The 22,400-nt window shown below is 40.1% G+C and overlaps 1 protein-coding gene across 5 annotated transcripts; it reads right to left on the bottom strand.

Moving 5' to 3' along the window:
* Positions 1–20,305, bottom strand: LOC132391429 (myb-related transcription factor, partner of profilin-like). 5 transcript variants are annotated; one of them, XR_009511208.1, is made up of 3 exons: positions 19,979–20,305; positions 2,261–6,280; positions 1–2,152 (listed from the first exon to the last, which is right to left on the bottom strand). XR_009511208.1 is itself a non-coding variant. In XM_059964635.1 (3 exons), exons 1-3 carry the CDS (start codon positions 20,207–20,209, stop codon positions 2,033–2,035), a joined length of 564 nt encoding a protein of 187 aa, XP_059820618.1. In that variant the 5' UTR covers positions 20,210–20,305; the 3' UTR covers positions 1–2,032. The 5 variants fall into 5 exon arrangements, 3 of the variants coding, with proteins under 3 accessions (XP_059820618.1, XP_059820599.1, XP_059820608.1); XR_009511209.1 differs by having other exon boundaries at positions 5,592–6,280; XM_059964635.1 differs by having other exon boundaries at positions 6,068–6,280.
* Between the last annotated feature and the right edge of the window lie 2,095 nt (positions 20,306–22,400).

Below are 22,400 nucleotides of genomic sequence, written 5' to 3'. Positions count from 1 at the left end.
AATTCGGCAAATTTCCCAATCCTCAGGCCTGCTTTCTGCCAACATTTTAAGTCTCTCCTTTCAATTTAATTCTAACTTTAACTTGTTATCCATAACCAGATCACATTTCCTGTTTTTTTTGTGCTGAGATATGCACATTGTTGTGAACCATGTTTTAGTGTTCATAAGTTAGCCATTGCTTTATGTTTTTTTCCCAACATTGTTTCCCAATCTGTCATAACCAATTCCTGACTCAAACCTTTGTATCTTGCTTCATTTTTGTTTGAATTAAAAGATCCTGGCATCCCATTGAACCAATTCACTTCCACCTTTATATGCAATATTCTGATCACTCTTCTTAAAGCACACTTAACTATAAGCTAATTAAATCTCATAGTAAGCAATGAAAAGTGCACTCTAATCTCTTGTTAGATCCATAAGATACTAAACTAGCCAACCAATTTTTACAGGAACTCATCCTCTACGGGACTCAATGGGCTGAAGGGCCTGTTTCTGTGCTGTACTTTTCTATTACTCTATGACTATTACTGTTTGCTTAGCTTACCCAGCATAAGTAAAGTCCGCATAATTATTTCATTACTCATGGGAAATGTATCAATTTGAAGTTATAGGTCCAATAACAGCAAGGTATAAATGTCATAATTAAGGTAGCTACATGGTAGCCATTGGGAATTGGGGCACTGCAAATTAATTTCACTGAGAAGCATATACCATATTTAAACATCTAAGAGTAAACTACCAATGCTGGATGCCTAAAGACCATACAGGAAATGCTGAAAACACTCAACAAATCAGGCAGCATCTGTGAAGACGGAATCAGAGAAGAAATTCATTGTATTTTTATTTTAGTGTTTACTTCATCTGGGTATGTTAAAACTGTATGCTAAGTTATTATGTCATCTGGCAGAACAATTGTTATTAAAAGTCATGTGATAATTTATATAAAAAAATAACGTTTTAGCTTTTATCATCTTTTTAAACCCTGGATCAGGCATGCTACACCCTTACTCATCAACAATCCTGAAGAGTATTTCTAACAGTCCTTCAAATTCCAATGAAATATTCCAATCATTGCCCAACACTGAAGACTCTGATAGCCAACCCTGCAGTTTAGTTAAAATATAACCTCTTGTCAAAGTTAAAACTGCAAAGTGTTTTACACTTTATTGATACCATGGTACCTACATTAGCACTCTAGTGCCATCCTACATGCTTTTTAAGTGTTTTCCTAGCTACACTTTTACATGGATTCCACAGTGGTTTCAGCTTGTACAGTGAAAGGCTACTATGACTCAGTCAAAGCTCTGGAATGTTCATGATCGTTGATCTCTCAGGGTTTGAGCATGAGGGGGCCTAAGTGTTGACTGTAGTATTGTTTCTGTCACAGAAGGAGCCTGGAATTGAGGGCAGGGCAAGGGAGCAGGCACACGACTGCTATGAGAGACAGCAGCATTCGCCTCTCCCACTCTTCCATGACCACGGGATTGAGATTCAACATTATCACTGACATATGGGAAAGCAGACCGTAGGAGTTCTGTGATATGGTTAAAGCCCCTATCAATACATCCCCCCAACCTTTCCAAGCCAGAGGAAATGGTGCAGGTCAGAGCCTGAATAGCACTAGTCTGAGCCTCAATCAATGATGCCAATTCAGGGCTCACTGACTCCCGAACAGAGGGTTTCACTGTAGCATCCAGAGTGTTGGTCACATTCTCCATGGTAGTCTGCAGAGTAGCAAGGCCTTGTGGCAGAACACCACATAGTATGGAAGCCGACTCCTCTACACTCTCTGACAGCGTCAGGCAGCTCCGAGACAGATTGTCTAAAGCCTCAAGTAACTGATGATGAACATGGAAGATTTTTCTTTTAAATGCTGGGCCACTCAAATCCAAGTCTCTGTGTTCTTCCGTGTAGCTCGAATCTGAGCTTACTCTTCTGTCATCTGTCTCTTGTACTGTCCTATCCACCATGGCCAGATCTTGCTCACTACTACTGAATAATTCAACCCGAGCTGATCCATCTGTCCCATCTCTCACAACAGAAGTGTTGAGTTCAGTGTTGTATTGGTAGGATGGAGCTGATGGCAATGCATCTTTGGTAAGGTGATCCTCCTCCATCTCCCGCCCAGATAGGCCCAAATAATGGGATATATCTGGGGGAAAAGAAGGGTAAAGGTCAGCCAGTCCTAGAAAGGGTACGTAATAATGGTAGATATTAAACCACAAAGTCACAAAATCTAGATTCTGTGGCTGCTGGATACCTGACATTAAATTCAAAACTGTATTCAAAAAGTCAGATGGCATCAGTGGATGGAGAAAATTAATGCTTCAGGTCAACGATCCTTCATTCAAAGGCTGACAAACAAGTTTTAAGATGCATTAAAAGAAGAGGAGATGATAACAAATTGTTAGAGATCAGATTAATTATTTTTAAATGATAGCACAATGGATGCAGTAATGGGGCAAGTAAAAAAAACATTTTTTTCTGCAAGAGATGCAAATGCTCCCCCACAAAATGACATCTCAAATTATGAAAAGAAAATTCACCAAGTGACAGACATCTGAAAAAAAAATCAGAAAATGCTGGAAATGCCATTCTCTGAAATTGTTGATTTCAACTCTGAGAATGGAAGACAGAACTGACTAGAAATTGGACTTCCTCCATTTTGATGTACTGAAGTATGACCTGCGCTATTCCTAATTGTAACCGCTTGCAAACATCACAACTATACCTTTCTTCCAAAGCTTGGATCAGCCTTAAGAGACACACTAGAGTAGAGGCTCCCAACCTTTTTTATGCATGGACGCCTATCATTAACTGAGGGATCTGTGGATCTCAGGTTGGGAATTCCTGCACCAGAGGCAGGCCAAAGTAACCAAATCAAAAATGTCATAGAAAGGAGGGAAAAGCAAAGGGAATTGGGGCAAACGTTTGGCCACAAACCTGTTTGTAATGTCATACCGTGCCCCAGGCAATCAAGCAACATTTTTATTTTGGAGGCAGAGAGTTACACATTGACTCTTGCAGCTGTAGGAGTCCAGGAGGCATAGCAGTTGTCGAGCACTCAGAGAAATACACCATAGAAACAAGCCACCAAGTACACACAAATCATTCACTCTTATTCCAAATATATATCTTTTTCTCCTCCCATATTTATTTCCTCTATTCTCCCACATTCTCATTAAATCCCCCACCCATTTCTACCACTCAGCAACTATCAGTGGCAATTTACTGTGGCAAATTAAGCTATCGATCTGCACAAAGAGTACAGTCAACTCTCCTTATCCACAGGCTCCGCATGCGCAGATTCAACCTAAAAACCCGTAAGTTCTCTCTCCAGCACTTGTTGCTAAAGCATGTGCATACTTTTTTTCTTGTCATTATTCCCTAAAGAGTACAGTATAACAATTTACATAGCATTAACATTGTATTAGATATTATAAGTAATCTAGAGATGATTTAAAGTATACAGGAGGATGTGCATAGGTTACCGCGAATCGGGATTGAAAGAAAAAACAGAAGTTCTCTCTCCAGCACTCATTGTTTGAGCATGTACAGACTTCTCTTCATTGCACTGAGACAGGTTAAATAAGGTCCGGAGCTCTGCCAAGTCCTAAAGTCCACTGCACTGAGCCAGGTTAAATAAGGGACTTGAACATCCATGTTTTTTGGTATCTGCGGGGGGGTCCTGGAATCAATCCCCCGCGGATAAGGAGGGCCGACTGTAATAGAAAACAAAACAGCAGGCCCTAAAACCTCACCGATCCCTGCTGACCAAGATGCAGAACTAAGCTAGCCTTGTTTTAAACTATAGAGAGTTATGAACACACTGCAGAAACCAGCCTTCCCTCTGTGGCGGGGGTTCCCAACATTTTTAATGCCACAGACCAATACCATTAAGCAAGGACCTCAGGTTGGGACCCCCAGCTCTTTGGACTCTGCCTTTCCATCTTGCTGCCTCTGCAAAGCATCCAGCACAATCAAATATCCCACGCACCCCAGATACTCCCTCTTTTATCCTCTCCCATTGGGCAGAAGATATCAGGCTCAAGAACAGCTTCTAGTCCACTGTTATATGACTATTAAGATGCTCCCTTATACAGCAAGATAGTCTCCAGCTCAGAATCTCCCTCATTTTGTTTGCAGCTCCCTTCCCTGCACATTTTCTCTACAGCTGTTACACTTTATTTGCATTTTCATTGTTTTAACTTGTTCTACCTTAATGCATTATGTAATGATCTGATCTGCATGAACAGAATGCAAGAAAAGCTTTTCACTGTATCGCAACATGTGACAATAATAAACCAATTCCAATTTATTTGACTGTGTTTGGCTCATATCTCTCTAAATGGTAGATGATCCCTCAGTTAATGGTAGGGGTCCTTGGCATAAAAAAGATTGGGGCCCCTGATCTAAATCCTTCCTATACGTGTACCTGTCCAACTGTCTTTCTAAAGTTCCATAGGTTCACCATCCTGAGTGAAGAAATTTCTCTTCATCTCAGTCCTGGGTAGCTTGGGGACAGCAACCCCTACCTTCCCAGTCGAGACCCACCCCCACTCAATTAGGACAAATACCACCCTTACCCACATGCAATCCATCAAGCCTTGTCAGAAATTTCTACAACTGAACTGAAATTTCTACAACTGAATCTCCTCTCGTACAACTAAAATGTATTAGTCCAAAACCAAAATCTAACACTTATGAATACATTTTTGGTGATATTGTGCCAATATTGAGAAAACAGAAAAATGTAATTACAGGTACATCTCCTATAATAATAACAGGTTATAATGTGATTGATGGACTAGGGAACACTAGTTTATCTCATGAATAATGCGAAAAAAAAGACACCTAGAAACTGGAGCATGCCCTGCCTAGAACAGCCTATTCCAGTTCTTTGACATATCTTAGCTATTATTTGGAGGCCTATCTATGATTTTCATAATGGTTTTTTCACCCTGCAGTTTCTTAACTCCACCCACAAAGATTCAACATTCTCTGACCCTGTCTCCTCTTTCTAAAGATCTAATTCCATCTCTTACGAACAGAACCACATCACCACCTATGCTCTCCTGTCCTTTTGATACAAAGTATATCCTTTGATGTTAAGCTCCCAACTACATCTTTCTTTCATCCACGACTCAGTGATGCCCACAGTGTTATACTAACCAATCTCTAATTGTACCATGAGTTCATCCACCTTATTCCAAATGCTACATGCATTTAAATACAACACTTTCAGTTAGGCATTCTTCACCCTTTTGAATTTTGCCTCTGTGGTACAATTTAACTCTTTGCTGTGTCTGCATTTGTACCCAATCACTGGCTTGTCCTTCCTCACATTCATGCTATACCATCATCTACTTGTAAACCTGTTGGCTCAACGTCAACTATACTTCAGCAATAAATGTTAACCTCGATAAAAAAACCAACAGGAATATTTTTTTGAAAAAGAGGTAAAGGTGTAGGAGCCATGAATCCATTTTCTGTCTAATGGAGTCTACATTGTAGTTTGTGTTGCACATGTATTATGGGTAATTTGTCACATGGGCTGGGCGTGGCAGAAGTAAATGAGTACAGAAACATACCTATGCTTTGTCTTCAGTTCAGCTTAGTCTAGTTGAAGGTTGAGAGCCGGAGTGAGCTGGGAGTGATTTATTTTTGTTGACTGCTAGGTCGCTATTACGCTGTTATTAGACCGCTGGACCACTTAGTACTGCTAATTTTGTAATTTCACTCTATGGCGAGTTTAAATTTCGTTACATCTTTTAAATTGCGGTAAGGTTGTTTGTTTTTACTGGTTTCGCAATAAAGGATCGAATGTACTTTTTCCCCGATTTGAAAATTCATTATTTTGGAAATGCATCGGTGTCAACCCCTGTACTCGATCTCTAAGTGGTTTTAAACTAATCACTACAGATGAGCATGGGAATTACATCAGAATTCTTCCAGTTACAATGAAAGAAGACTATCCTCAGACGTTCACCCTATCTCCCTCCACATACAGCTATCTGAATGTTTCCAGCATTTTCTGTTCTTTTTTTTTGAATTTCAGGGTGATCACATTGCCTGGGTGATGCTTAAGAACACAGCAGATGAGGGAAATTTGCCAGACACCCTGTGGTACTTGGCCTCCTGCCTCGCCATTCTCAATGCTCCTCCTGCTGTAAATCTCAACGATGTCCAGAGCTTCCTGCTCCATCTGAGTGGTGGCTTGAATGGAGGCTGGTCGTTCCCCACTGCAAGCCGGATTCCTTGGTTTGTGTGCCAACTTGTCCTGTGGGAAAAATGGCAATGAGTTAGCAGCTGCTTACTGTAATAAATATAGAGAGGTTTGAAGTAGCTTCAAATCATATGGATGAACCAAGGTATGAGTGGCAACAAGGTGCTTGCAGGAGGATATACAAGAACAATTAACTCTTGAAAAGTTTTCCAGTTACCAGGTCAAAGCTGCTTTCTGCTTCATGGTAGCATAGTGGTTAGCACAACACATTACAGTGCGGTGGCCCGGGTTCAATTCCCACCATTGCCTGTAAGGAGTTTGTACGTTCTCCCCATGACCACAGGGATTTCCTCAGGCTGCTCAAATTTCCTCCCACAGTCCAAAGACGTACCGATTGGTAGTGTTACATACTCATGACATGACAGTGGTACCCTTGTCATGTGACTGGGGTTGAAGCTATACTGGACTTGAGGTAATGGTCTTGTGATGGTGGAGTGATGTCATTTTCCTGCCAGTAGAGATCATGTGACAGGTGTTTTTTTTTTGTTTTTTTTACAGGTTATAAAAGGAAGACCCCACCTTGTGAGGGGGGGGCAGTTCATGGCTGGATTTGCCAAGTTGACTTCATGCCATTGCGTGATTTAATGTGATGACGCAGTTTAGTTGTAAGATGAAGTTTTATCTGATGCCTAAAGTTTAAAAGGTCATTGCCAGCAGTTTGTTTACAATACTGCTAGTTTGAGAATCAGTGGAGAGTGAAGATCGGAGTTCGGGAGTTAAAGATCGAGGAGAATCTATTTCGACGGTGAAACTGGTTCAACCTTATTTAATCCTTATTCGGAAGGAATTCATTGACTCTTCTCATGTTAATCTCTGCGGGATAGCAGAAGATTGAGGACAGTGTGATAAAGGAAAGGTCAGTGCCTTTAAGCCGTTTCGTTTCGTAAATTCTTCGTGGGAAGTTCGACGTCGGGGATCGAAGCAAAACGACGTGAAAGAGAATTTAAATAGCCTTATAAAGTCTCTCCTTTTAAATGGACTGCGAGCATTTTAACCTTTTGGCAATACTACTTAAAAGAACTGTTTTTGCAACATCGCTTTAAGAACTGTTCGAGCTGCCGCACAGCAGCTGATTTCTGGTTACGTTAGTGTTTGTTTACTTTTGGGGGGTTTGTTTTCAGTGTTTAATAAACGTGTTATTTGTTATATAAACCCTTGCCGCATTCATATATTTATTGTTGCCTGAATACGTAACATAAATATGGGGGCTCGTCCGGGATTGGATCGTTTTGAGTTTAGATGCTTGCTAACTTTTGAATCTGTGTCTTGGATAAGGGGAATACTCGATTCTTTTGTTTGATTGGCTTGTGAGTGGTATTCGGCAACGATAAATATTGATGAGTTTCTGGCTTCGTCAGATGCGGAGTTGTTAGCGAAGGCGAAAAAAACTGAGGTATCTGAGATAGCTCGTAGATTGCAACTTAAAGGTATTTTGCAGACTACATCAAAGGCTGTTATACAGAGGAAAATCGCGTCACACTATGTGGATTCGGGTGTTGTTGATAATTCGATTTTAGAATCATTTCCAATAAGTAATCTGGAGATGCAGTTGCAAATCGAACAAATGATGTTGGAGCGTTGTAAATTGGAGGCTGAACAAAAACAGAGAGAATTTGAATATGTAATGGAGGAATTAAGGTCTGGGAAACAGTCTTCTGGTTCTAGAAAGCCGTTTGTTGCTAGTCAAAAAATTAAATTGGTCCCTCCATTTAGTGAAACAGAAGTGGAAAGATATTTTCAACATTTTGAAACTATTGTTCGGATGTCAGAGTGGCCGAGAGGTAAATGGTCAGTGTTGTTACAGAGTGTAATTAAAGGCAAAGCACAACAAGTTTACACAGCTTTAACTGCTGCACAAGCACTTGATTATGATATTGTGAAAATGCATATTCTAAACACATAAGAATTAGTCCCAGAAGCTTATAGGGAAAGATTCAGAAGTTTGAAAAAGTCTGTGGAAAAAACTTATGTGGAATTTGCCTATGATAAAGCTGTGTGTTTTGAGAGATGGGTTTCTTCTAAAAATGTAAATGGGGACTAAGATACATTGAGAGAGCTGATTTTAATGGAGGAATTTAAAAGAAGCATTCCTGTTGAAGTAAGGACCTACTTAAATGAGAGGGATACTGATAAATTGCAGGACTGTGCTAGATTAGCTGATGAGTATATTTTAATCCATAAGAATAAATTTCCTCAGGGCAGAATTTTTAAGAGGAAAAATAACATGGAGACTCAAGGTAAATCAGAAATTAAATCGAAGTTAATGAGAAAGGTAAGGAGGAAGGAAAACCTGTGAAGGAAAGACAGTTTGGTCTTATTTGTAACTACTGTAAGAAGCCTGGCCATGTAATAGCTAACTGTTTCAGATTGAAAAAGGAGAAGGAAGCAGTTCCAGATGCTTGTGTGCAACATACTGATGCACCTGTAAAGTTACAGGGTTTGATGAACACAAATGAGGCTTTGTTAGAGTCTGACCAAGTTAAAAAGGGACATGATCATTTTATAACTGAAGGGTTTGTATCCTTGAAAGAAGGATCTACTCTGGTGCCAATAAAAATCCTTAGGGATACTGGAGCTTCTCAATCACTGATGTTAGACAGTGTGTTGAAGTTTAATGAAGAGTCTGATACTGGTGAGGTAAATTACGTAAGAGGTTTTGGGAGTGATTTTATGCCTGTACTTTTACATAAAGTAAATTTAAAGTCAGGGTTAGTTACAGGATTTGTTAAAGTAGAATTACAGCATAGCTTACCTGTGAAGGGTATTTCTTTATTGTTAGGTAATGACTTGGCAGGTGGACAAGTTTTTCCTGAAGTGCATTTGACAATGGAGTCAGAGGAACCAGAGTTGAATTCTAACACAGATTCTTCCTGTGTTGTGACAAGAGCTATGGCTAAAAAGATTGATGTGCAGAATGAGGTTGTTACTCATGACTGTTCAACTCAGGATTCGAATTTTGAGGATTTGTCAGAGACTTTCTTATCTTCGTTGTTTGAACAAGATTCTTGGAGGAAGTCTGACTATGAAGATTTATCTCTGTCTCGGAAGGACGTGACAGCAGAGCAGAATAGAGACTCTGAGATTATAAAGTTAAGAGAACAAGCTTTACTAGGTAGTGAAATTGAGAAGGTGCCAGTAGGATATTACTTGGAAAAAGGAGTGTTGATGAGGAAGTGGAGATCGCCTACAATTCCTGCAAGTGAGGATTGGAATGTTGTTTACCAGGTAGTTGTCCCGAAAGTTTATCAAAATGAGATTTTGACTTTAGCTCATAGTGTGTCTTTAGGTGGACATCAAGGGGTAGGGACAACTGTGGACAGGATTTTAAAACATTTTTACTGGCCTGGTCTAAGATGTGGCAATGTTTTGTAAAAAGTGCCATACTTGTTAAATTGTGGGTAAACCAAATCAGGTTACACCAGTAGCTCCATTACAACCTATTCCAGCATTTGGTGAACCATTTTCTAAAGTTATTGTAGATTGTGTTGGTCCATTACCAAAGACAAAAACTGGTTATCAGTATTTGTTGACTATCATGTGTACTTCGTCTAGGTTTCCAGAGGCAGTACCACTTAGGAAAATAAAAGCTAAAACTGTGACAAAGGCTCTTATAATTTTTTACTTATTTTGGATTACCTAAGGAGATACAAACTGATCAAGGCAGTAATTTTAAATACTATAAAAATGAATATATTCCCTAGATTACAATATTTATTTCAATCATTACCAATACAATTACCCCAGAAGTTTTTTCAAGAGTTAAACAAATATGTGAGGAAGTTTCTCTGGAAAGGTAAGATGTCAAGAATATCGTTGGAAAAATTGACATGGAAATTTGATCTAGGAGGGTTACAACTTCCAAATTTTAAGAATTACTATAAAGCAAATCAACTTAGATTTATTGCATCTTTTTTCAAGAAAGATAAACCGGCATGGATTAGAATAGAACTAGATAAAATAGGAGAAAACGTACCAGAAGATTTTATATATAAATGGGAATCTAAATGGATACGGGAAAAGAAAGAATCTCCTATATTAAAACATCTGATTGACTTATGGAATAAGATAAATGTTGATGATGAGACAAAAAAATCTTTATTAGCAAAGAGATCTTTAATTCAAAATAGACTTATTCCTTTTACAATGGACAATCAACTTTTATATAATTGGTTTCAAAAAGGGATTAGATATATAGGAGATTGTTTTGAAGGAGGTATATTAATGTCATTTGATCAATTAAAGAATAAATATAAAGTATCAAATAACACTTTATTTTGTTACTTTCAACTAAAGGCTTATTTAAGAGAAAAATTAGGTCAAACAATGTTATTGCCGAAATCTAATGAAATAGAAATTTTAATTCAAAAAGGAAATATTAAAATTTATATCTTGTATGTATAATTTGATTCAAAAACAGGCAATTAAACAAGGAGTCCATAAGTCAAAACAAAAATGGGAAAGTGATTTGAATATTAAAATTGAAGAAACAAATTGGTCAAGACTATGTCTTGATAGTATGACAAATACAATAAATGTTCGGTTAAGATTAGTGCAATATAATTTTCTACATCAATTATATATTGCACTACAAAAAATAAATTAAATCCAAATTTATCTGATCAGTGTTTCCGATGTAACCAAGAAACTGGTACTTTTTTTACATTCTACATGGTCTTGTTCTAAAATTCAACCTTTTCGGACAAATTTAAGACTTTTACTGGAACAAATTACAGGAAGTTCAACGTCGGGGATCGAAGCAAAATGACGTGAAAGAGAATTTAAATAGTCTTATAAAGTCTCTCCTTTTAAATGGACTGTGAGCATTTTAACCTTTTGACAATACTACTTAAAAGAACTGTTTTTGCAACATCGCTTTAAGAACTGTTTGAGCTGCCGCACAGCAGCTGATTTCCGGTTACGTTAGTGTTTGTTTACTTTTGGGGGGGTTTGTTTTCAGTGTTTAATAAACGTGTTATTTGTTATATAAACCCTTGCCGTGCTCATATATTTATTGTTGCCTGAATATGTAACAGTAGGTTAATTAGTCATTGTAAATTGCCCAGTGATTAGGCTTGGATTAAATTGGGGGACTGCTGGGGTACGTGGCTTGAAGGTCCAGAGGGAAGGGGAGGGATAGATAGATAAATTATACCCATGGTGAAGGTGTTGGGTAAGTTTGCAATAGGGCCACGGAAGAGGATGAATGCAGAGACTGTAAGAAAAACATGTAGATGGAAGGAGAACATGACACAGGAAGAAGTGCAAATCATTCTTGTCTGTTCTATATTAAAATGAGTCATGACTGATCTAAATCTTTACTCCATCTATGCTCTGCCATTTAAAAAAGTTTTGAAATCAGTCAGTGAAAGATAGATATGCACTTGATAAAGTACTATTCATGAGAACAAGTCACCCCCAGGCTATTAAAAGCCAATTAAATAGTTCTTAAGTCAGATTACTGTGTCCAATGTGCACACAACAATGACACAAAAAGGCAAAGTGCACATTAACAGTTCTGCTAATGAACCTAGCTACCTATCCACAATCAGATGCAACTAATCCAAAGGGCCAAACAACAGAATCTCCTCTAACGATAGTTGGGCAGCAAAGCATACACAGGAAGCAACAAGAACTAAGCCTCAGTCAGTATATCCTGCTGAATCCTATGCCAGAACTCCTGGCAGCCTTTGGTAGAAGGCAAAGGTGGAGAGAAGGCCTCTCCTCCTGTCAAAGTTGTAAGGTTTTTTTTAAGCAGTTTAAATATCTCTGATATTTAGCTATATTTTTAAAGTGTTGTAGATAAAAGTTAAAACAATAAAGTACCAAAGCAGAAATATAACTTCCTCCTCCTGGGGCAGGAATGATTGATGATTCCAACTGTACATGTGGTCTGGCTAGCTCAGGTTCACAACAGCAAACGCTTCAATGTAATGTTAGGAATCTGACAAGTCCAGGGTGCAATTGAATACCAGAGATCCTCCTTCAGAACTGTCAGCCACAGTTAGCGCAATTTGGTTCAATGACCAGGTTAACTAAGAATACTTAAATAAACTCATGTGTTGTTTAAAAACATCACCATTCTGAAGGGCAGACTGGTTTTAGTTTGACAATTAGTTTTTCAAAAAAATGATTACAGATGTTAAATAGTGGATGCTTGTCAGAGCTCACAAATGTACAGTAGAGATTGCATCACCGTCTGGTACAAAGGCTCCAATGCACAGAGTAAAAAGAGGCTTGGTCAGCTCCACCATGGAAACTGGACTCCACACCACTGACGGCATCTTCCAAAGGCAATGCCTCAAGAAGGTGGCATCCATCATTAAGGACCATCGCCATCCAGGACATGCCCTCTCCTCATGACAACCATCAGGGGTGAGGTACAGGAGTCTAAAGACCCTCGCGCAATGTTTTATAGGAGTAGCTTCTTCCAATCTGTCATCAGATTTCTGAACATATCAACACTACTTCATTATTCCTCTTCTGCACTAATTATTTTTTATTATCACTTATAATTTTTTTATGTGCACACAGGGAAGGCTCAGCAGTGCCTATACTATCTTGGGAATTTAAAGAGAGCAAACCTGCTCCTAAGGCTGCAGATAAACCTTTAATTATGTGTAGCTGACAGCATACTGACATACTTTAGAACAGTATGGTACAATAGCTGCAACAAGATCAACGAAGGTGCACTTCAACAATTGATCAGGACTGAAGAGAGCATCACAGAACAACTAACAGATATGGAAACCATCTACTACTCACACTGTGATGAACTTATCATCTACTAATCACCAATTCAATTTCCCACCATCTGGCAAGAGATACAGAAACATCTCTGCATGGACATTCAGACTGAAAAACAGCTTTCTCCCCAGGGCTGTCATGCAACTGAACAATGTTTCCCCCTCCCTCCACCCACCCACAGCCCATAGGCAATCTCTAAGTGCAATCCACGGGGACATGCAATATTTGGGTTTAAATGGGGCAGCTACCTTCCTTCGATTTCAGAGCTTTTTTTTAATCTGAACTTTAATTCTTGATGCCCCTTTATATTTAGAAACTTTATGCACATGCAATACTTGAATGGGGCAGCCAACGTTTCTTCTAATTTTAGAGTTGTTTATTTTTAAATTCCTTTGTAACTTGGATGTCATTCTTTATAACTCAGATGTTATTTTAAATTTAGATCAAAATTCAAAGTAAAATTTATTATCAGAGTACATACATGTCACCACATTCAATCCTATATAATGATTTGCACAGAAATAGAGGTAGCCTGATTAGCAAGTTTGTAGATGACACAAAGCTTAGTGGAGTCATGGATGGCAATTAAGTTTTGCAAAGGATGCAGTAGATAGAGATTGGGAGGAAACTCAGCTGAAAGTATGGCAGAATGAGTTCCATTTGAACAAATATGAAGTGTTGCATTTCGCAAGACCCAATGCAAGAGCAAAGTATTCAGTAAGTGGCAGTAGCCTTAGGAGCACTTATGTACAGAGAGAGTTTGGGGAGTAAGTCCACAGCCCCCTAAAGGTTGCAAACAAATGGAGAGAGTGGCAAAAAAAGGTGCACAGAGTATTGACTTTCATGTTCAGGGCATTAGTTATAAACATTGGGAAATGATGTTGCAACTGTATAAAACTTTGTGCAGGCCACATTTGGAGCAGTATGTTCAGTTTTGGCCACCACATTGTAGAAGGAATAAGAAGGCTTTGGAGAGAGTGGGATCAACATGCACAAAACAGCACACCCTGATGCCATCATGATCATTTTGAGGGATTTTAACCAGGCCAGCTTGAAAAAGTCACTAAATAATTACCATCAACAAATCACTTGTAGAACCTGAGGAAACAACACACTGGACCACTGTAACACCACCATCAAGAATGCCTACCGTGCTATTCCACACCCTCACTTCGGGAAGTCTGATCACCTGGCTGTACTTCTACTCCCTGAGTATAGGCAGAGACTGAAGACTGCAGCACCAGTACAGAGGGCCAAGATGATATGGACAAGGGTAGCACAGAAGCACTTACAGGACTACTTTGAATCAGTGGACTGTATTCAGAGATTCATCTTCCAATCTGGATAAATATGCCGTAGTTGTTACCAACTTAAAACCTGGGTGAATGAGTGCCTGCCTACGAAAACTTGCTGTACATTCCCAAACTAGAAGCTATGGATGGACCAGGAGGTTTGTCATCTGTTGAGGGCTGGATCTGTGGCATGATTCTGGTGACCCAGGTCTGTACAAGAAAACCAGGCTTGACATGCAGAGGGCTATTCAAAGAGCAAAGAAGCAATTCCGAGCGAGGCTGAAGGTGACATCAGATGGACGACAACTCTGGCAGGGTTTGCAAGATGTAAATTCCTACAAAGCAAAACCCAATGGCATGAATGGCAGTGGCGCTTTACTACCAGATGAGCTCAACATCTTCTATGCCCGCTTTGGAAGGAAGAATATAATTTCACCTGTGAAGATCACTGCTGAACCCAGTGACCCTGTGATCTGTGTCTTGGAGGCCGATGACAGGCTGTCTTTCAGGAGGGTGAACCCTCCCTCACAAGGTGGCAGGTCCCAATAGACCTACAGCAGATGCAATCTCAATGGCTTTTCACACAGCCTTACATCACCTGGACAATACAAACACCCAGGTCAGAACGCTGTTTGTTGCATATTGCTCAGCATTTAACACCATCACTCCCACAGTCCTGATCAATAAGCTATAGAATCTGGGCCTCTGGCTTCCCAACTGGAAGACCACAACCAGTGTGGATTGGTGATAACACCTCCTCCTCACTGACGATCAACACTGGTGCACTTCAGGGGTGTGTGCTTAGCCCAGTGCTCTATTCTGGCTCTACCCATAACTGTTTAGCTACAGATAGCATTTGAGCTATATATAAATTTCCTGATGATACAACTATTGTAGTAGAATCTCAGATGGAGATGAGACGGCATACAGAAGCGAGACATCCCAGCTAGTTGAGTGTTGTCGTAGATAAAACCTTGCACTCAACATCAATAAGACCAAAGAACTAATTATGGACTTCAGGGAACATGAACCAATCCTCACAGAGGAAGTGTGGAAACTGCAATTTCAAGTTCCTAGGTGTCAAGATCTCTGAGGATCTAACCTGGTCCCAACATATCAATGCAGCAATAATGAAGGCAAGGCAGTGACTATATTTCATTAGGAGTTTGAAGAGATTTGGTTTGTCACCCAAAACACTTGAAAGTGTCTATAGATGTACCATGGATAGCATTCTGACAGGCTGCATCACTGTCTGGTATTGGGGGGGGGGGGGGGGGGGGGTGCTATTGCACAGGAGCGAAAGATGCCACAGAAAATTATAAAATTAGTCAGCTCCATCTTGGGTACTAGCCTCCGTAATATGCAAGGCATCTTCAAGGAGCAGTGCCACAGAAGGGTGGCTTCCATTATTAAGGGCCCTCATCACTCAGGACATGCCCTCTTCTCATTGTTACTGTCAGGAAGGAGGTACAGAAGCCTGAAGGCACACATTCAGTGATTCAGGAACAGCTTCTTACCCTCTATATCTGATTCCTAAAAGGATACTGAATTCATGAACACTACCTCACTTTTTTTTTTAAATACAGGTCTCCCCCCTGTAATCCGAAGGTACAGCGTTCCTATGAAACTGTGTGTAATCCGAAATGTCATAAAGTGAAGAAGCAATTACCATTAATTTATATGGGAAAAATTTTTGAGCATTCCCAGACCCAAAAAAATAACCTACCAAATCAAAGCAATTAACACATAAAACCTAAAATAACACTAATATATAGTAAAAGCAGGAATGATATGATAAATTTACACCCTATATAAAGTAGAAATATTGTAGGTATGGTGTAGTTTCACTTATCAAACTCGGGAAGGCAGCAAGCCAAAATCGTACACACATGCGCAAACAACTGCCCGCACAAGGCTTCACGGTCATTGTAGTCTTTCTTGGGGTAAACACACATATAAAGCGGGCGCCTTTTTTCATAAAAGCAAAAATCCTCTTTGGTTAGCGAAAACAGGTACTAATGCAAGTCTTTCGTAACAGCAAGTTGTCGTATAGCCAACATTCGAAAAGCCACCTGTATATTATTTCTGTTTTGCACTATTTTTAACCTAACTATTTAACATACATATATATACTTATTGTAATTGATTTGCCTATTTTTTTCTTTCTATATTATTGTGTATTGCATTGTACCGATGCTGCTAAGTCAACAAATTTCACAACACATGCTGGTGATAATAAACCAGATTCTGATTCTGAGTGTGAGAAAGGTTCCCTAGGATGATGCCAGCAATAAAGTGTATTCGCTAATAAGGAGAAGCTGGATAATCTTGAGTTGGTTCCCCCCCCCCCCCCCACCCAAAGCAACAGAGGCAGAGAAGGCAGAGATCAGTACCCGATAGTTTATAAAATGAGTGACGTAGATAGGGTCAACAGAGCAATTTTCAGAGGGCAAGCAATGTCAAATACTAAAAAACATAGGTTTAAGCTGAGAAGGTTTGCAAAGCAAGTTGTTTTCTTCATATATATTTATACAATATGGGCAGAGCTTAGGAGAGCGATGCCATCTAACGATGACTCCTTTGCTTTCATCTTCAGAAACAGCTCTATTTCTAACTTTGATATCTCCTTTTTCCCTTTTCAAGGTTCTTTTAAAGACACTGACCTGGAGTTACATGTTGACTTTGGTTCTTTGTGGAAATGGGACCCGCTCTCAGGACCTCACAACCAGACACTTTTCAATATGCCATGGACATAGCCTGAAAGACTAGCGCGCCTTCAGGATGCCAGATTTTCGTGACTCTGGAGACAGGCGGATTCAAGGTTGGTGCCGCCACCTGATGTGTCTGGGGGTACATGGAAGATCAAAAGCAACAAGCTGGCTACTGCCTGCGTGCCCACAGACCCCAAGTTCTTTGGGCAGAGAACTCGGAAAAAGTGACACAACGGATTTTTAGTACCATAAATCAGGGAGTTGTTTTATTAAGTCTTCCCTCTCGCTGTGAAACGGAGACACTTCTTTTTCCCTTATTAGGGAGAGAGAGAGCTGTGGTATATTGTATTAATGGGTAACGGAGTAGCCTTTGGGGTACTGAAAGTCAGTGTCTTTATTGACACTTTGCTGCACGCTTGAGTACCTGGTGGGGGGTGCCAATGCCGATGGAGGGGGGGGGGGGTCATTGCTTTGCTGCTGCTTATGCTTAACGGGGGAGCTGGGGGGTTCTTTGGGGTTCTAACATTCAACAGTCATTTATTCTTTGGGGCACTCCTCTGTTTTCATGGATGTTTGCGAAGAAAAAGAATTTCAAGATTCATATTGTACACATTCCTCTGACATTAAACATACCTACTGAAACAACAGAGTGATAGGTACCTAAAGTGCATGGTTAGGGAAGGTGATAGAAGCAGTAACAATAGCAATGTTTGAGAAACATTTAGATCAGGGGATCCGAACCTGGGTCCACAAACCGATTGTTTAATATTTTGGTCCATAGCATAAAAAGGTTGGGAACCCCTGATTTGGACAGACAAGTGACAGGCAAGAATGGTGGGAATCTATATGTACAGGCAGGTGGGAGTGTATTAATATACATCATAATGAATGGCTCTGTATAATGTTTCATGTTCTATCTACCCACTACAAGCTAAGTTCCCAGCACTCTGGAATCACAGTACACTTGTCCATTCTGTAATCATCAAGTCACATAACGTTAAATTGGACCGTGCACAGAATATATTCCACCTTTCCAAGCCGCACCAACATACAGTACCTACCAGAGAATATGTATGTATACTGTAACTGGATCAATGTCTGTGAAGCACAAAGTGAGTAGCTTTGGCCTCAAGGCTGTATGTTTTCAATTCAAGATATTCAGATTTTTATCTTTAAATGCAGTAGTGATTTTACTTGATGCAGAATTTTCTATAATCAGACCTGATTCACTCAGTAAGCACAAAAATACAGATTTCTATTGATTTACCAAAAAAGTTATTAAAAGTTTAAAATGTTGAAACAGCACAGATCAGCGTGGTGGTGGGACAGGTTTTGGAAAGTGTTGGACTGTTAGAAGCCTCCAACTAATTATTTGTACTTTCTTTTAAGTAAGATGTGATCAATGCAAATAACACTGGACAACGAATATTTTACTTCCTGAATACTTTTGGGTGTATCTTATGGATTCAGGGCTGTGGATTTTGAAAATCACCATGAAAGTTCCCAAACAGGCACTATTTTTAATATCACTTATATTTGTTATTTCAATTCATAATTCAAGTCAGAATAACTCATTTAAAAAAGCATTTTTGTTGGTCCACAAATCAAATAGATCATCAATGACAGGAAATTTGAAGAACTTCTTGTGGGACTGGAGAAAATTGCATGGAAGGCATTCAAGTATGTCACTCAAAATTTTCTTATCAACTACAGAGCACCAAACATGCAGCTGGTTAGCAACATGCTTCAAGCATACAAACCATGAAGTGCAAAGATTCATTCTCTGCATTCCCATTTAGACTTCTCCCCTGACAATCTTGGCACTGTCAGTGACGAACATAGTGAAAGGTTTCACCAGGACATTGCAGTCATGGAGAAATGATATCAGGGCAACTGGAATTCATCAATGCCAGCTGATTATTGTTGATACTTAAACGAGAAGCCTCAGACACCAAGTACAAACGAAAATCATCAACAAAACATTTTAGCTTAGTTGAACTGTTGCAAAGCATCAGCAATATTATGCAATTAAACATATTATAATCAATAAGTTAATTTCTTGTTTCTCCAAATTCCTAAGTGACACAAGTAGTCTGAAATTATAGCTTCAAGCAGTCTACCATAAACAAAAAAAAAATTGTGAGGAAGCAATACATGGGGGAAAAATTGTTGTCCAGTGCTATTTGTAATTTCTTTCTTTTAATTAAGTTAGCATCAATGCAAATAATAGTCATTTGCAGCACAGAAAGAAATCATTTGACACCTTGTGCCCATGTCAGTTGAAAGTAATGCCTACATATTCATATTCTATATATTCCATTTTTGTGAAAGTCTCTTACATGTAAATTTATTAAATCCCCCAAGAAGCTCATGAAAATAAAAATTCCATATTCAACACTTCAACCAAACTGCAATGATTAGGCAAAATAGTATTCATAGAGAAACAACATGGTGGAAGAACTCAGTAGATCAGGCAGCATCTGTGGAAGCAAATTGACTGTCAACAAATGGAGACCAGATGAAAGGTCTCAACCCAAGACATTGATTACTTCCCCCAACTGAGTCACATGGATCTCCAGCATTAATGCTTCAGACTCCAGCATCTGCAGTTTCCCAATATTATAAAGAAGTTCTGAGTAAACACATGGTCTGCCTACATTTAGACCCCATATTATGAATAAGGCTTGGCACAGACTCAGCAGGTCAGGCAGCATCTATTGGGTCCTGATGGAGGACCTCAGCCCAAAACGTCAACTGTATATTCCCACCCATAGAGGCTGCCTGACCTGCTGAGCTCTTCATCACTTTGTGCGTACTGCTCTTGTGTTTATAACTAGCAGTGATGGGATGAGGCTGTTTGGAGAGTGAATACCCCCAACATGGCAGTTTCGGGCCAAATGGCTGCAACTTTGTTTTTTTTTGGTTTGGTGGAATGGGATACTCACCCTGGCAGTGCGGGTCAGATCGTTGAACTTCTTGCGGCACTGCAGCCAGGTCCTGGGAGTAACACTCTTGAGGTTGACATAGAGTGCCACTTCCCTCCAGGCCTGGCGCAGCGTCTGCCGAGGCATTTTCCTCCCATCCGAGGGGAAGAGAACCTCTTTGTGGGCCCTCACCTGCTCCACCAACACCTTCAGCGCCGCGTCACTGAACCTCGGCGCCCTTGGCTCGGACATCGTCGCCTCCAAAACTCAAGACAGCGGGGCCGCTCTATTTTGGTCCGGCGGTCTTTAAACCAGCGTCCGCTGCGCCGGAAATCCCGCCCTCGCCAGTCGGCGTAAAGGGCACGGCGCTGGCAGCGCGCGCCAGCCCCGGAAATCCCGCCTCTCCCTCGCACGTGCCGAGCCCCCCGGACCACTCAGAAATCGGTTCCCTAGGAAACGCCACCCGTTCGCCGGCCTGATGTGCGCCCGCCGTGAAATTGGTCACGGGGCGCCGGCGCAGTAGCGGCCAGAGCAGCGATGTGAAGTTGACTGTCGTGGGACGGGTGTGAGGGGCAGGAAAGGGTCGGAAATTGCGGGCTTTTGTATAGGAAAGCCACTGAAACATTTGAGTTAGCTGTTGAACGTATGGGGAGAGAATTAAAGCGTAAAAGATAGACGTATTGAAAGCTAGAGAACGAAATAGAACAAAGGAAAATGATAATGAATGGGAAGAAACGGTGAGGAAGGGGAGTTCAAGTACCTAAGGTATAAATGTTTGCATCAGTAGCACAATAAATTAACAAAAGTTAATTTATTATCAAAGTACATATATGTCACAATATTCAACCTTGAGATGCTTTTGTTGCATATGGTGACATATATGTACTTTGATAAAATTAAAATTGTTTATTAAACAGCTAAATCAAGCTAAGCAGTGCAAAAACAAATTAAAATTTTAAAAATGTCTGAGGTAGTGTTCATGGGTTCAATGTCCATTGAAAAACCGGAAGACAGACTTGTCAAAGGTCCACATATTTTCCTAGGCAGGTGTAAAATACATCTGTTTAAAAAAAACTAAAATAATTCTTCCAGCACTCCCTTCGGGTCAGTGCTCATTTTAAAAGTTTATTTAAAACCCATTAGGTTTTACACACTGTAAAGCTTTGTCATTTTCTGTGTGGAGGCCAAGCTCTATACTTCCAATATCTTTCTTCTCCCCTCATTCCCTCATATTGACCAATTGCTCATTCTTTGAGGTTCCCCAGTGCTTTGACCAACATGTGCTCCTCAACCAATAGACCATGGAGACATTTAGATCAGAATCAGGTTTAATATCCATGTGTTGTGAAATTTGTGGTCTTTGTGGAAGCATTACAGTGTACACATAATATAGAAAAGAAACCTTGAATTGTATGCATTAAATAGTTAAATTATTAGTGCAAAATAAAAATTGTAAAGTAGTGAGGTGGTGTTCATGGGTTCATTCAGAAATCAGATGGCAGAGGGGAAGAAGCCATTCCTGAATCATTGAGCATGTGCCTTCAGGTTCCTGTACCTCCATCCTGATGGTAGCCATGAGAAGAGGGCATGTCCTGGGTGATGGGTTCCCTAATGATGGATGTCCCCTTTTTGAGGCATCACTCCTTGAAGATGTCCTGGATACTACAGAGACTAGTGCGCATGATGGAGCTGACTGAGTTACAAGTCTCTGCAGCTTATTTCAAACCCCAACCCTGCCCTCTCCTATACCAGGTGGTGATGCAGCCAGTCAGAATGCTCTCTATGGTACATCTGTAGAAATTTGCAAGTGTCTTTGGTGAACATACAAAATCTCCTCAAACTCCAAAGGAAATAAAGTCACTGTTGTGCCTTCTTTGTAGCTTCATCAATATGTAAGGCCCAGGATAGATCTTCAAGGACACTGACACCCAGGATTCTGAAATTGCTCACTCTTTCCACTTCTGAACCCTCAATGAGGACTGGTGCCTGTACCTTCACCTTATCCTTTCTGAAGTCCACAATCAACGCTTTGGTCTTACGTTGAGTGCAAAGTTATCGCCATCTCCGGGATCTAACTGTACACTATGGCTCTTAGATTAAAATGGTTTCCATTTCAAAAATCAACTTCTCTGTAATAAAGCGATTTGCTCTGAAATATGCCGAGTAAATGCCATAAGATATAGGAGCAGTCCATTAAGCCTTCTCTGCCATTCGGCCATGGCTGATTTATTTTCCCTCTGATCCCTGATACAGTTGGTTCTCTAATTGGGTGACAAAGAATATTCATCGCTGCAGTATCTCGAACTGCCTTTAGTGCTTTTAAAATCAGACTTGGAGAACTAGCATGGTAGTGTAGTGGTTAGCAGAATGCTTTACACTACCATCACTGCCTGGTTCGGAAATTGCACCATCTCAGACTGCAAGACCCTGCAGCAGATAGTGA

The sequence above is a fragment of the Hypanus sabinus genome, chromosome 1, assembly GCF_030144855.1.
Source record: "Hypanus sabinus isolate sHypSab1 chromosome 1, sHypSab1.hap1, whole genome shotgun sequence".
Lineage (NCBI taxonomy): Eukaryota > Metazoa > Chordata > Chondrichthyes > Myliobatiformes > Dasyatidae > Hypanus > Hypanus sabinus.
The sequence above is the reverse complement of the archived record's forward strand: the minus strand, read 5'-3'. Positions and strand labels throughout refer to the sequence as shown.

Bases quoted from the DNA above. Each gene is read 5' to 3' on its own strand.
- LOC132391429 (XM_059964616.1), bottom strand. From the start codon at position 20,209: ATGTCCGAGCCAAGGGCGCCGAGGTTCAGTGACGCGGCGCTGAAGGTG. The intron at 6,281-19,978 runs GTGAGTATCCCA...TTTTTCCCACAG, and splicing joins ATCTGACCCGCACTGCCAGG to GACAAGTTGGCACACAAACC. The intron at 2,153-6,120 runs GTGTCTGGCAAA...CTTTTCCCCCAG, and splicing joins AGGAGGCCAAGTACCACAGG to ATATATCCCATTATTTGGGC.